General features: G+C 46.7%; 1 protein-coding gene across 7 annotated transcripts in view; it reads right to left on the reverse strand.

Annotated features, from left to right (window-relative positions):
• Window positions 1-15,908, reverse strand: part of LOC106826678 (scavenger receptor cysteine-rich domain-containing protein DMBT1-like) — a 117,305-nt gene extending 101,397 nt beyond the window's left edge. For all 7 annotated transcript variants that reach the window (XM_070481547.1, XM_070481551.1, XM_070481544.1 and 4 more), the window contains exons 1-2: window positions 15,837-15,908; window positions 4,680-4,778 (exon numbers count right to left, since the gene is read on the reverse strand). In XM_070481547.1, the coding sequence (XP_070337648.1) occupies window positions 4,680-4,778; window positions 15,837-15,900 (163 nt within the window). In that variant the 5' untranslated portion in view covers window positions 15,901-15,908. The remainder of the gene's footprint in view (window positions 1-4,679; window positions 4,779-15,836) is intronic.
• Between the last annotated feature and the right edge of the window lie 262 nt (window positions 15,909-16,170).

The raw sequence follows: 16,170 nt of genomic DNA on the forward strand, positions 1-16,170 counted from the left end.
AGCAGAGCATCAAGGACAACTCTGAACATTTGCAAATTTCGCCTAGGTTCAGGACAATTTTTCCAGAATGTAGGCATATTTGGGGGAGGAGACAGAGCACCAGATGTGGAGTCCAGAGGCCTGAATATTTGCAGGTGACTTAGGTAGAGGAATTTGACCTTGATTTGACCTTTGTCACTGAACCTCAGTTTCCTTATTTGTAAAACAGGGATGATTACAAAAGCTCCACTTGAGCTGTGTAAGGATGGAGCGGGTTATAATGGATGGAATGTGCTCAGAAACCTGGGAAGGACTGCACGACTGCTGGGATCTTTGCTTTGAGGCTGTCTCTTGGGCAAAACCATTCAAGTGATTGATACGCCTGGACTTGGAGTACATGACGTGCTGAGAACACAGGAAAGATTCAGTACGTCTGTCAAAGCATGTGTGAAGGAGATTAGATTATTTCTCTCCTCACAAAATGACAGAGTAAACTTTAATCAGTAGAGGACACAGTAGGAGGAAATTACTGGAAAAAAAATGGACTGAGGCTGACACTTGAGGAAGGGGCTATAGACAGCTTTGCTTTCATTGGTAAAGTAATTATTAATTAATTAACCCTCAATTTATTATCAATTAATAAGTACTTATTAAAATGAACAAAATCAGGGGCTGGCCCCGTGGCCGAGTGGTTAAGTTCATGCTCTGCTTCAGTGGCCCAGGTTTTCGCCAGTTTGGATCCTGGGCATGGACATGGCACCGCTCACCAGGCTATGCTGAGGAGGTGTCCCACATAGCACAACGAGAAGGACCTACAACTGGAATATACAGCCATGTACTTGGGGCTTCGGGGAGAAGAAGAAGGAGGAAGAAGAGGAGGAGGAGGAGAAAAAAAGATTGGCAACAGATGTGAGCTCAGAGGCCAATCTTTAAAAAAATAAAAATAAAATGAACAAAATCAACTATATGCACTTGATTCTAAAGCAAGGTTTCTTAACCTCAGCACCACTGACATTTTGTGCTGGAAAATTCTTTGTGGTGGTGGGCCATCCTGTGTGCTGCAGGATGTTTTGTAGGATCCCTGGCTTCTACGCATAAGATGCTAGTAGCACCCCCAGTTGTTACAATTAAAAACGTCTTCAGGGGCCGACCCGGTTGCACAGCGGTTAAGTGCGCCCGGTCCGCTTCGGCAGCCCAGGGTTCACCAGTTCGGTTCCTGGGTGCGGACACGGCACTGCTTGGCAAGCCATGCTGTGGTAGGCGTCCCACATATAAAGTGGAGGAAGATGGGCACAGATGTTAGCTCAGGGCCAGCCTTCCTCAGCAAAAAGAGGAGGATTGGCAACAGTTAGCTCAGGGCTAATCTTCCTCAAAAAAAAAAAAGTCTTCAGACATTGCCAATTTTCTCCTGGGAGACAAAATCATCCCTGGTCGAGAACAGCCTTTCAAAAGTATACTTGAAAAATGTTTTTAAATTTCCCTGAAGTAAGATACTTATAATAATTTGCTCCCTGGACTGTTCTCGGCTCCTCCCTCTCTCCTTCCCTATCTCCCAAGGTGCCCAGGCCAAGGACACACTGCCTAAGAGACCGGCAGAGTCTTCTTTCCACCTACCCAGGCTGCTTGAAGTGCCCAGATGAGGCAAAGGTGACTTCCGCCCAGGCCTGTCCACCCTGAGGACTCACATGAAGGGCTCTGGAAAGCATTGGCATGGGTTGACCACAAGCTGGGTCCTAAGGGTCCATGAAATTGGAGGGGCTGGGGCCGCCTTTACGCTGTAGGCCCAGGAGAGGCCTTGGGAATGATAGTTTGAAGGACCAGAACTCTCCTCCACCCCCTTAACTGACTCTCACGACAGAGCTGCCTGCAGTGGTAAAAGTACCAGCAGGGCAGGGTCTGGTTCCCACCATCACCAAGAGAAATGAGTCTGTTGCTTTGTGATAGAAGGTGACACATGGAATAGTCTGGAAGTCAATCTATGGGAAAAGGACATTGTTCTTGCTGGATCTCCAAGCCTTCTGCAGTAATATTCGTTGAATGAATGAGTGCTTTGCTCTTGGCCTGCTGATGATGGCTCAGATCCTTCCTCCTGGCACATCAGATTTGGGAGGAATGGGCTGGGGAGTAGGCGAGCCCTCTCCTCTGACTCCACCACAGTCAGCAGCTAAGGAACAAGGAAGGGGTTTCCTCTTGCTCCTGACTCCAGACTTTGCTCCCTCAACCAAAACCAGTTTATCAGAGACATGGCTGCTTGGTCTCCAGGAGGTAGATGTCCTCTAAAAGCAGATGTAGCAGGCACAGCATCATTGGTAGCCTGCTCCTCAGGCTATGGAACGACAGGTTAATGGATCAGATTTAACAGATGCTTCTCGTCACAGCAGAGCAGTGGGAGAGGGAGGAAAGTCATTGTCCTGGTTCTTATTATGATTATTCCCATTGTGTTACGTAAAGGCTCAATGATGCACAAAAAGCCACATTAAGAGGAAGAGGGAGCCGGAATTACACAGGAGTACTGATCAGGGAGGTCAGCTGCGCTTGCAGTCCGCAGGCCCTACGCTCAGAAGAGCTCTGCTCTTGCTTTCATGCCCTACTGTCGCTGTTCTAAAACTCTTAATAATTTTTGGAAAAGGAGACCTACATTTTCATTTTGCACTGGGACCTGCAATTATGTAGCTCATCCTGTGACTGGACTAAGTCTTTTCACATCAAACCTAAAATTCTTCCCAATATAATTACTGTTGGCTTCTCAAACAGACACAAGAAGATTGGGGTTAGATTCAGGGTGCCCAGCTACATCGGGGAGAAACTGAGGAAACGATTGGGAAAAATGAAAACTCAACTCTCAGAGAAGAGAGAAAGAAATTTACCCGAGCAGATGACACCAGCGTCTTCGCTGTGTCCACAGTTGTGGGCAAACCAGCCAGCGTGCGAGCACTGCCCCAGAGAGGCCTCAGTCCCAGAACACTGCACATTGTCCAGAAGAATGGGGCCGGAGCCCTGGCCAAAGCGGGCCTCTCCAGGGGCGGAGACGGCCGTCCCACAGCCAAGCTGCTGGCACACCACCTGTGCTTCATTCTCGTCCCACAGGTCATCGCACACCGTGCACCACACGCCTTCAAAATATACCTCGACGCGGCCAGAACACCTTCCAGAACCTTCCACCAACTGCACAGCAAGCCAGTCTTTGGGAGAAAGGGAACCCCCCAGCCCCCACCAAAGTGTTGGTGAGTGGAGTCATCATCTTCCCCACCATCGTCATCGTCAAGACAATAGCTCCTGTTCATTAAGCACCATCTGTGTTCCAGGAACTGGGCTAAGCCCTTTACAATAGACATCTTTCTAAGGCTCCTGACTACCTTATAGGATATTTCTGTCTCCATTTTACCAGGGAGAAAACAGGGTATAGACAATTGCAGCAGCTTCCAGGAGGTCCCATAGTCAGCGAGGGACAGAACAGGAACCCTAGTTCATTCCGACCACTCCTTGCAGGTCCTCCGTCAGATCTCCGTAGGGCCCCCTGTTTGGGTAGGGTCATCTACCACCTCTTTAGGTAAGCCCCGTGGCAGGACATCAGGCTTTGCTTTGTCCGTTTCAAAAGCACTTCATTCTGGATCCTCCCACCAGCTCTGGCAAGAATATCTACATCTAAGAAGATCGAAACTCTTGGACTCTGGGCTCCTTGATATTTTCGCTTCAGAGCTGTCTCCTGGATTCTTGGATACTTTGTACTGTGTCATTGTCAGCCTTGAGTCGAGAGTGTTGGAGAAATGCAAGAGCACAATGAATGCACATACGGTGCATTATCCCTGACAAGCAGCTGCCCTCCCCTCTTGACTGGCACCTGCATTTCACCTCTTTCCTGGGCATCATGTCACCAGCTCTCCCCAACAATCTCGGCGGCAGGTAAGGCTTACTCGGATAGGGGCTTCAGAGCGCAGTTGCCACTCTGGACTCTGGGCTTGCTTCTCAGCTCGGCCACTCACCAGCTATGCAGTTTGTGTAGGCCACTTAACCTCCTATTTTCCTCATCTCTAAAGTGGGGACAATGACAGCAGTACTTGCCTCCAACGAGATAGATGAACCAAATGCATAGAAAGTGCCTGGCACAGAGGAAGCACTTAGGAGTTGGCAATTTTTGTTGTCTCCATTTTACTAAAGAGTAGTAAGAGAGATGAGGAGACAGATAGAAATTTCCACAGCTAGCTGCTGATGGAGAGCCCTCGGCAAGTTGGTCTGCCTTCTCTCTACCTCCCAGTGGCCGCAGAGCAACGCTTCTCAAAGTGTGGCCCTCACACGGCCCACCTCATTTGACCTCTGGGGAGTCGCACTGAATATGCAGTTTCCTGGAGTGCACCCCATGTCTGGGAGTGGGGCCCTGGATTTTGTATGTTCAATAAGCTCTGGGGGTGATTATCACATACCCCAACATTTAAGAGCACCTGAAATAGAGACCCTTAAGTCAGTCTTTAATGTGTAAGAACCATGAAATTAGATAAAGATTCGAGGGCATTCCTGTCTGGTTAAGCAGAAATTAAAACAGAGTGTCTTTATTTATGAGGATGAGCAACTTGCCCTGCTGGGTGGGGACCCTCCATCCCCAGGGGCCTTCACAGCTTCTCCACATTCGCTGCCCTGCAGGTGCCACCTGCCCTCAGCCCCCACCTTCTCCGGGCAGAGGGGATGGTCTGGCTCTGACTCACCATCTCGCTGCTTCCCAGGTGTGCCTTGCATGGTGCTTCTCTTAGGCTGTCCCTTCCATGGCCTTTCTCTGGGTCCTCTGACGTCCCTCCTGGAGCAGACTGAGGCACATCAGCCAGGTTAGAACCCGAGTGTGCAGAGCACGGTCCAGCATCAGAAAGCAGCTTCCAGAGCCCCCTCTGAACCCACTGACTCATAGGCTCAGCAGAGTGGGGCCTGGGAATCTGAATTTTTAACAGCCCAAGTGATTCTGCTGTGTGGTCAAGTTTGGGAACCCATATTCTGGAATCACTTTTCCTTAAGCTCTTGCCTTGGAGTGTACTGGGTCTTATAACTTCCTTTTAATCAGATAAGGGTTTGTACCGGTCATCCCAATGTTTTGTCAGCTAGTATATTGTTTAAGCATCTTCAGCTCTCTGTAGTTAATCTTGAAGCGTTTTCTTTAATTAAGTTATAGCTTACACATAAATTCAACCATGCTTTTTGGTTTTAATGTGATGTTTTCCAATATCTCCTGAGTTCATTTTTTATAGCAATTTTCCCTTTTTTTGCTTTTTATTTGTTTTTCTATTAGATTTTTCCATTGGGGTTACTCAATTAATATTAGTTAATTAATTTGACACATTGGCTTTGTCTCTTGAAGGTAGCTTTGGTAAGGGATGAGGAGTCCGGCTGCTGTTCATTATAAACACAGCAGTCCTTTTCCCTGGTTCCCCACTCTTTCTGGTTACGTACAATAACTTTTATCTAACCATTGACTCTGAGCAAACCAATCAGTAATATCCTCCAAAGCAGCCCCTTTGATAGATTTTGCACCTTGAGCCTATCCGCCCTTCCCCTCCCACCAGTTTCTTTCCAGTGTTATGGATTGGCACCACGTTCAGTAGACAAGCCACCCGAGGACGTAGGCCTGTGAGGCTGTTGGGTCTGAGTAGATTTTCAATAGTCCATTTAAACCTGACGTGTCTGTTGGGAACAACCTGCTGTGCCTTGTCATTGGATGGGTCCCAGGAAGCCAGCAGACATACAGAGCCTGGTACTTGTGGCTGGGAAAAAAAAAAATCTATGTTCACTACACAGGTTGAGCACTGGAACAGAAAGATATAGTCCAGTGACTAGACACGTCGTCTGGGCTGCAAGACTGAGCAGGGGTCTCCCTCTGGGAGGGGGGACTTCTGGAAGCCAACTAGGTTGGTGGTGTTGATAATAATAAACTCTTATTCAGCCCCTACTATGTTCCTGTCGTGAATCTAAGCACTTTCCATATCCTACTGCCTTGAACTGACTTGAAAACAACTCTATTACAGTTTCCATTCCCATTTAACAGATAAAGAGGTCAAGGCACAAAGAAGCTAAGTAATTTCCCAGCCCCACAGTTAATATGAGGCCATGCTGCGATTTGGGTGCAGAGTCTGGACGTTTAGCTGATAAATTATGCAGCCTCCCAAGTTCTGGGCACTCCCACTTCTTTTCTTTAATTCTTCTTTTCCTCTCGTATCTCCCATATCCCACCAACTTGTCAGGCCAGTTCTTCCATTCACAATGTCATTTTCACCCTTTCCTTTGTATGAACAATAATCCTTATGTCTACACAGAGCTTACACTTTTCAAAGCACATTCACACCCATCATCTCATTAGATTATCAGAGAAGCCCTGTGTTGTGTGATGGGCAGGCCCAGCAAGGTGCCCTGGCTTACAGACAGTCCTTCCAAACTAGAGCAGAGTCTCTGCTGCTGCTGTCTGAGCCCACCCCGGCGCCCCTGAATTAGAGCTGTTATTTTTTTAACTTTGTGTGTGGATTTCCATGGTCACTTTTTTACCGGTTTCCCTAAGTCAATCTCTCCTCACCGTAGCCCGTGTCACCTGTCTACCCATCTGAAAAGGCCTCTTTGGTGTCATTCTCTTGCCTACAACAGCTCTTCATCATCTACAGGATAAAGGTCAAAGTTCTTAGCTTGAATTTCAAAACCCTCCATAATCAGGTTCACAGCTTCCTTTCCAGCTCCTCTTGATAGCTTGTTCTCCCTCCCTCAGAAGGAAGCCTCAATACTTCCCAGTGACTCCATGGGCTTTTCTTGAGTTGTTAAAATTCCCTGGAATGTCATAACCCCTCATATGAACATGGTATCCTAGCCATTTGGGCAAGACCAATTCCAGGTCAGAAACCTTTATAAAGTGTTTCCTAAGTCCCTCAGCTGGAAGCCTGACCTCCCAAAGTCTTTATGTTCAGTTCATTCAGGTTTAACAGACATCACTGAGCACCCACTATGCGCTGAGCACTAGGGACTGATGGCAAAGGATAGTGTCTCAATAACTCATTGGATATCCATTGACTTAGAGCTACCCGAGTTCATACCAAACCATACTGGAGGGACCACCCTCCCTGCACTGTGTCTGGAACCTACTGGGCATTCACTAAATGCCTAGCAGATGAGCTAAAGGTGTGGGAGTTAATGGTGTTGAAGAACGGGTTGGGTAAATTTAGAGGAAGTGGATGGATAGGAATGAGCCCTTTTTATATAGGAATCAGTATGAGAGCCGTCTGAACTAGAAGAGTGGCTCTGTGTTGGAGGAAGAGTGGACACAAAGATGGATGATAGGAAAGACTGATTTTTTTTAGGGCTTTGAATGCTAGGAGGAGAAGTCTGGACATTTCAGGTGACAGTGGAGGTGCCAGTTTGGGTTCTTACTCAGAAAACAGACAAGACAGATAGCACAGTGCAAGGGTAGCTAGAGATGAGTAAGAGACAAAAGTAGAGAGCAAATCAGGGTGCAGGTGACTCTAGTGAATGAGCCAGAAGGTGTCGTGGGCTTGGGCTGTCATGGCAGCTCCATGTATATTGAAGGAGGGAAAATGAAATGCAAGACAATGTTTATCAAGGTCAGTCCCCCACTGTCTTTATCAAGTTGCCTGAGAAATTGCTTAAAATATGGATTCCTAGGCCTTACCCCAGACCTACTGACCTATGGGATTATGGCCCATGTTTATAACAAGCTTTCCAGGTGAATGTTATACACTCAAAAATCTGTGATTTGATCACTCATGGAATACAGGAAATGGAAAAGAGCCAAAGTAGAAGCTGACTGTAAAATTTGGAGGTAATTATGAATTTGAGACAATGACAACCGGCCCTCCTCTAATCAGGACCAAGTGAAAAAAAGTAGTTTTAAATTAAGAATATATGTTATATGTTCCACCCTCATACTTAAAAAAACACAAAAGTTAACAGTGATTGGGCACTTACATTCATTCATTCAACTGGCAGCTGAGCACCTACTATGTGCCAAGGACTGTTGGTGTTCATCACTGGACAAAACCAAGAAGGACCACTGCCCTTGTGGCACTCACATTCTGGAGGAGAAGGGTAGTCCATGAACAAAATGGAAAATAGATAAGAAAATTAGACAGCATATGAGTGGATAACAAGGACCGGGATGCTCAAAGGGTGGTCAGAGTAGGCCTTATTGAGAAAGTAATATGTGAACAAAATTTGAAGTAGCCTTAGAAGTTAGATCTGCTCATATCCAGGAAAGACTGTGCCAGGCAGAGGGAACAGCCAGGGCAAAGACCCCCAGGCATGCCCAGCATGTTCCAGGAGCAGTAGAAGGCCTGAGTAGCTTAAGTAGAGAAACAAGAGAAAGAATGGTAAGAGGTGAGGATGGTAACCAGGGAACAGATCTTAGACACTTCACTGGCCTTTAACATTTACACTGAGTGACATGAGGAGGCTTTTCTGCGCTTTGAGCAGGGGAGTGACATGACCTGACCCGCGATTTAAGAGGATCACCTTCCTGCTGTGTTGGGAATCAACAGAGGAGGCCAGGGTGGAATCCAGGAGACCAGTGGTGGCTACCACAGGAACCTAGGCTAGAGATGGTGGGGGCCCCATCTAAGGTGGGACAGTATGAGGTGTAAGAAGTGGCTGGATTCTGGTAGAGCAGACAGCATTTCCTGGTAGATTGGACGTGAGATGTGAGAGAAAGCACAGAATCAAGGACTAATCAAGAGTTTTTCCCTGAGCAGGTGGATGGATGGATGAAGCTGTCATCACCACCTGGGATGTGCTGGCTGCTGGGCTGAGTGCTGTCCATGATTATCTTATTGATTCCTTGCAGGAACTCTACCAAGTTGAGTGCTCTCACTATCCTCCTTTTACCCATGGGAAATTGAGACCTTAAGAGGTTAAGTGACTTGCGGGCAACATAGCTTCTTAATGTAGGTTATATCGTGTCTCAGTCTGAAGAAGGAAGAGGGTTGACCTTTTCTTTTCTGTTCTTTTCTTTTTCCCAACCCTGGTAACTATCCTAGATTAAATTTCATTTACATTTTAATTACAATCACTCTTCTGGATCCTGTTCTACCTGGTTTGAACATCTGCAATTATCCAAACGTATCTGTGAAATTTGAATCCACAACTACTCAACTCCAGAGAGAGGTAAGTTAAATTGGAATGTCATTGGGCAAGGGCACAAGTCACTGTGCTTGTGAAGGGATGAGAGACTAGCGATTCAGCTATTAATGATGCTTTTGAGATTTAATCAGGCTGAGAATCAAAACTTTCTAAACTTGATCCAAACGGAAATTGGATGAGGACTTACCCCCAGAGTACAAGCAGAAGTCGAACGAGCTGTGGGGGTGCAGCCATTGGATCCTATTTGGAAATTCCTTCCACTAAGTCCAAATGAGCCCACCACACTCACACATGTGCGCATTACCTCCACTGAATAGGTAAACACTCACACAATTCAACAAATGCAACCAACACTGGCCTGTGGGCTGCTCTTGGATCGGCTCCAGTGAGGGGCTGCTCCTTCTGCTGCTGTCCCAGTCCATCATTCATTCCTCTCTTGAGCTCTGGCTTGAGTCTAGGGATGCTACTGAATCCGAGAAGTATTTACTATTGCCAGCATGTGTAGGTGTCGGATCCACAGATGAATAAGATACTATTCCTGCTTGTTGGATATTTCCAGCCCAGTGAGAGGGTCAGAACTGGAATTAATAGTGCTGCTTACTGTGATCCATGGTGTCAGGGTCTGTAGAGGGAACAGGAGACCCAGAGGAGAAAGACTGCCTAGTACAGTGCCTCTCGTGCTGAGTGTAAAATGTAGACGGAGAGAGCAGCTGGGTAACAGGAGGAACAGCATTGCTGCCAGAAGGGAGCCCTTGTGCGGAAGCATCGCAGTGTGAAACCACAAAGTATGCTCGGGAAATTGCCCGCAGGGAGGTGAGGCCAGATTGCAGGTGGGAGGCTGGAGGCTACACAGCATAGTGGAGCTGGAGAGGTCAGCAGGGCCGGACCACAGAGGGCCTTGTACATCACACACGGAGTCCGGTTTCTCAGGGAACAAGGGGAGTGATGCAGGGGCTTAGGCTGCGGGTTAGAAGGACAATACTCATGGCAGTTTGCAGGATGGACTGTATGGAGATGGGGCTGGAGACAAGGAAGCCAGTCATGAGGCTGTTGGAACTGTCTGGACAGAACATCTCACGAAGATACATGAAGGCAGTGGCGTGGGAGTAGAGAAGGGACCTCAAAGCAGCGTTTGGGAATTGGACTCTATGCAATCCTTGCTGAGCTATCAAGTGTGAAGAAGGCTACGAGGGAGTCAAAGGGAACTTCTGCACGTGTCTCCCTGTGGGACAGTCACGCCCTGAGGGTGGGAAGTCTTTTCCATCTTGGCTGTGGAATGCTGAAGTGAGCACCAGGCTACCGCGGAGTTGCCACAAAAACTGTTAGCTGAGCACCTGCTTTGCTTGCTTCCCTCAACCACACCATGTGCACCTTTGGATGACAAAATCCATTCCAGGCTTGCCTTTCCTCTGCAGTGGTTTCGGACCCAAATGGACAAACTGCTCAAGATACCGTAGTGCAAATTATTCTAAGCAAAGCACAAGGGTGCTGTTCCCTAATGGCAAGAACTCTCTGCTACACTCACTCCAGATGGGAAATCCAAACCAAGGTCCCAGTGGGGCCACCACCATAGACTTCAGTCATTGCCTGATACAATCAGCATGGCGTATGGCTGACAGATCATAGAGGCACCACCCCAGCACATTTCCAAGACAGTGATGATGACAATGAGGTAATGTTTTCCTGTCCAGTAAAATGGGCCCCATTTGCCCTTTGCCACACCTAGGAATCCCAGAAAAGGGGTTCCTGTGGGTGGGAGGGTGGAAGGAAGGGGGAGAGAACTACCTTGTCCCCAATAATATTTCAAAGTTGTGTTATGTCGACCCGTTTTCTAAGGCTGTGGAATGGGCGAGTGCTCCACTGGGAACTTCCCATTGGAACTTCCTCCAAAAGAAAGTGTAACAAGTGGAATATTGAGATAAAGCTGGAAAAGTAGATTGGAACAGTTGTGAAGGGCTCTGAATCCCAGACCAAGGGCCTTAGACTTAATTTTAAGGGCAACAGAAGCCATTGGAGCTTTTTGAAGAAAGGAGTGAGAGAATCAGGTTTTTGTCAGAGGAATGAGAGGAAGATCAAACCCAAAGTGATGTACAGGATGGATCCAGAGGTGGGAGAGACTAGAAGTGGGAGATTTCTTATGAGTCAAAGAGTCTCCCACAAAGAGAGAACAGAGTATATGAGGTGGAGGAAGGGGTAGGATGGGGAGGTGTCACAGCAAAGAATCCAAAGTCCAGTGACGGGCCCGGAGAGGCAGGTGAAAATGATGTGAGCTGGGGCCGGGTGCACTGGGGTGCCTGCAGACATGATTTGGAAGGTGATTTGCAAAGGTCATATGGTCAGAAACCATTCCTGAAGTCAGAAGGCAGATTAGTTCACGGAGGGGAAGGTGCAGAGAGAGTGCCAAAGACTTCAGGGAGATGAAGGAGCAAAACTGGCCAGCCAAGGCATGGCCGAGGAGCAAGGAGAAGACAAAGGAGGCAGCGGCACAAAGCCCAGGAGGAATGAGGCCTGATGTGAAGGGGCGACCAGACAAAGGCCCCTGGACCAGCAAGGAAAGGCTGGTAGACATCCCGCATTAGAGAGCAGCGTCAGCAAAGAGTTGGCGTGAAGCCAGAGTGAACAGGGTTAAGAAGTGGGGAGTGAGATGAAGAGGTCATGACCAACTAGGCAGGAAGTTTGTCTGTGGAGAAAGGTGTTTCCCTGAGTGCCCGGGGTGGGGAAGATTTAAGCCCAAGCCCTGTCCTTTGATAAGGAAAGTGGATGTTTTCTCCATCTGAGTAAGGTACAATGCAACGCCCCTGCCAGAAGCTGCCCCAGCCCCTCCTCTGCAGGAATGCCAGGGTGGCCTCTGGCTGGAAGGTGGTGCCTTGTCCAAGGCAGGCAGGTGGTCTGAAATGTTTTGGTGTGCTTGGTTTGGAGTGTTTGGGGCAATATTCATAAGATAAAGATCCAGGATGAGGGGAAGATTTTAGACTAGTGCAATGAGATAATGGATAGCGTGGTGAGGGAGGGATGGCATTGGGGACAGGGGACGAGGACGGACAGGGCTTTCTTCGGGATGAGAACAGGAGGAAAGGGTGGGTGAAACAAGTTGGTCCTGAGTGTGTATGTTGTGTGTGTGGGAGGATGTGAGTGTGTGCATGAGTGTGTGTCAGTGTGTGTGGGGGGAGGTAGCGGTTGGCCCTCAGCTGTCAGCCTTGAAACAGAGTCAGGCGGTGTGAGAACTGCTGGAAGTCTGACGAGAGGTGAATGAGACAGCAGGGCCGCTGTGTGCACCCAGCTGAGGACTGGCTGCATGGATTTCCCTCCTGACCATGGTGCCAGGGATGGAGTCCCCGGTCTGAGGGACAGCAGAGGCAGGGCTGAGAGCACTGGGTGGGGTCTGTGCGAATGAGGGAAGGAGTAGGGGGTGGGTGGTCACAGCATGGGACCTGGAGGCCGAGCAGGCGCAGGGCCACGGCTGAACGGACTGTAACTTGATCATAATGTGGTTTTTAGAGACTCTTTTAACTATTTAACTTGGATAGCGTTGATCAGATAAATTCTACACCAGGGAATAATCTCATTTTCAGAAATAGCCCTTCTTTCTCAGGTGGTCAACAAGTTGCTCTTTGTCCTCACATTTTCCGTGTGAATCGTCCTAACGCCAGCCCAGCTCCAGTGGTCTGCAACTTCCTCAGATCTCCCGGATGCCAACGAGACCTGCGCCGAACTGTGGTTGTATTTTTGGGTGGTTGTTCTAAGACGGTCTCGCTGGCCCCATTGTCTGTAAGACCCTTGTGCAATCGGCATGAGGAGCCTGCACAAGGCTACAAGGCCGTATCATATCACTAACCCTTGAGTTCCTAGAAGCTCAAGAGCACTCCCCTACGCACTGTGGGGTGACATGCACATCTTGGGGGAGGGAGGAGGGGAGAGTATGAACGTGGACAAAAGGACTGGAGAAGTTGGCAAAGATAAAGGAGGAGCCAGAGAGTCCATGAGAAAATGGCCCCGGGGCCGGCGCCGCGGCCCAGTGGTTAAGTTTGTGCACTCTGCTTCAGTTGCCCAGGGTTTCGCCAGTTTGGATCCTGGGCGCGGACGTGGCACCGCTCATCAGGCCATGCTGAGGCGGCGTCCCACATAGCACAACCAGAGGCACTCACAACCAGAATATGCAACTGTGTACTGGGGGGGCTTTGGGGAGAAGGAGAAGGAACAAAGAAGACTGGCAACAGATGTTAGCTCAGGTGAGAATCTTTAAAAAAACGAAAGAAAATGGCCCTAGGGATAACTGGTACCTGCAGATCGTGTCTCTAAGATCTACAGCCCTCTCAAATATCCTTACATTTGAAGCAACCCCGTAATCTTGTTCTTTATTTTGAGAGAATACAGTAAGCAGACATCAGCCGACAGTGGGAGATTCTCGTTCATTGTTTTTTCATTCATTTATTCATAAACATATGAAGTGCCCTCTGTCGTGCCAAGAACTAGGCTGAGAATTGGGTCCATAAGTGTAACAATGTGTGCCCTCCGTGTGGCAAATAGCGCTGGAATTTGGCAGTATTTTGCAAGTTTCAAGGAAAGCAGGATAAGACAGTGGAAAAAGAGAGCTGAATATTGTTGTGACTGGATTATCAAAATACCCAACTCAATGTAATAAATAGCCTCATTTTGACGGATTTTTGCACTGGGACTTGATTTCTCAGTGCTATGGGAGGAAGAAGTAGGACCAGAATTGAAGCTGATCTTTGTGCCCAGGAACCTACTCTTTGCTGTTCCCAACACACTATCAAGTAGTTATCAGGGTATAGTCTTAAGAGACTCATTGAATTTTAGTGTAGCTTTTTAACCCCAGTTCTCAGAAATCATTAAATTCTCCTATCCCAGACTGAGGGTTCTTTCTCATTTTCTCCCTTTAACTCTGTCCTAAATCCTCTGGACACCTAATTCCAAACAGATTACATCATAGACCAATTCCACTTCCTGAGAGTCGCAACGCCCTTCAAATGAGGCGGGGGGGCAGAGCTCATTGAGATTCAGTCCAGATTGCTCCAGGGGTCACTTTCAACCTTGCCTATAACTACTTTCCCAAAGCTGAAATTTTGCCACTTTCAGCACCATAAAAGTCAGCATCATCTTTGCCACGTTTAGAACAAAAACAATGAATTCGAATTTTGAATTCTCTCAGAAATGTCCCAAAAATGTTACACTTCAGAGAGCCCCATCAATTTCCCACGTGCATTTCTTATAGTTCATAAATCTCCAGAGTACCTGCCTGCATAGTATTGATATGCTGGGAGAAAAGAGCTCCTTTCCTGCTATATATTTTAAAAATATTAAATCTATTACTTGAAACCTATTGCTGAAATATTGAAAGGAGAAAATATCTTGGTTTCTTAGAGAATGGAAACAGCATGGTAAAATGTTATAATCTGAATCTGATAATCCATATCCAATCATCTCTTCTCAGTTTAAAATACATAGTTTAGAATTTATAGCATCTATAACAGTTAACATTGAGTGAACATCTTCTATGCGTGAGGCATCCTTTCAAGTAATTTATAAACATTATTTCATGACATCTTCCCCCAAATCCAATAAATTGTCTTGTTTTTATGTGAGAGGAAACAGCAGCACAGAGAGATTAGAAAACCTGCTCCTTACCCCATGGCCAGAAAGTGTGGCGTTAAGGCTTGAATTATGCAGACCTTTCCGGCCCTAAAGCCGTATTCCCAAACTCTTACCCCATCAGACATGTAAATGAGAAACCTGGCCCAGAATCCCAGAGGATTCAAGAAATCGCTTAAATCCTTCTTGACATCCTAGTTCATCTTAATAAATGTTTGAGTAGCTGACACAAAATCTGTACAATTTCTCATAGAATAAAAGAAGAGTTAGAGTATAAACTTTATAATCAAATAGTTGTGGTTGGTGAGTAGTTATGTTTTTCTTTATAGTTAATAAAAATTTTATTCAAGCTATTTGTTGGTCAAGAGTATTTCCAAATTTTCACTTGTTAGTATAAGGGGGAAAGCTGAGTAACAAAGGACTTTAATATTTTCCACCAAAGCCACAAAATAGTGATAAAAGTCATTGTAATTATGTAGATATTTTAAATTAGGTCCAAATTAAACTTAAAATTCCTTTAGAGGGCTAGATGTGGAGTACAGAAGAAGAATATCAAATTGATAAATTTTTTTATAGAAAGGTACAGATTTTCAGATTAGAAGACTTCATGAATCAAGTCCAGATAATTTTATGTTGTGTCAAGTATTTCAGGCTGGGATATTCTTTCACTGTGCATTTTTCAACTCCATTCAGCAACAGCAAAGAAATCATGACAGTAATTCAATACATCTAGTGCTGAATATCAATATAGAAGCCCAAGAACATTTTCAAAACACTCATTTAATTATCCGACAGCCAAGTATTCCTTCTTTATCCATTTCTCTCCAGAATCCTAAAAACAGTCATGTGTTTAAAGAGCAATGGATTGGCTAGTGCCTTGTTCACAGAAAGTAAATTCTAAAGAAAATATTTGACCCAACTTCCCTAAATCAATCATGATTATGCATTCAGTGATCATCACAGCAACATCTCATCAGTGCTTGGATTGCATTACACACGGTAAAAGCTCTATTTGTCTGGATTTAACTGTAAGCTTTCCAACAGCGTGCTGGTGGGCTATGTACAGATATCTATACTTTTCCTTTCAAGCTTGGAACAATGTGAGCAATATGGCCCTGAGGCCTCAGCTGCAGTACCTGCTTCCTGTAGCATCACAGCATGGAGGAGCAGCAGCCAGAGGAGAAGGGCTAGGCAGCGCATGTTGGGAAGGCGTCCAGCTACTGGAAATCATGGGGCTTCAGCTTTATATGCTCTCCAGCTGCCCTCTGGGGGCGGGCCTGTGCAACTTGATGCTTTTTTCAGGCTTGGATTGGCAGACATTCAGAGCAGGGGACAACTCAGTTGCTTTGGCATTTTGTGTATATTTACTACGGGGAAAGGGTAATTCTACCTATTAGAGACATTCCATGGAACACTTGGAAGGTGAAATCAGAGAGAAGAAGATATAAGTTGCGTGCTGGTGCCTGGCTA

This window comes from Equus asinus, chromosome 2, assembly GCF_041296235.1.
Source record: "Equus asinus isolate D_3611 breed Donkey chromosome 2, EquAss-T2T_v2, whole genome shotgun sequence".
Classification (NCBI taxonomy): domain Eukaryota; kingdom Metazoa; phylum Chordata; class Mammalia; order Perissodactyla; family Equidae; genus Equus; species Equus asinus.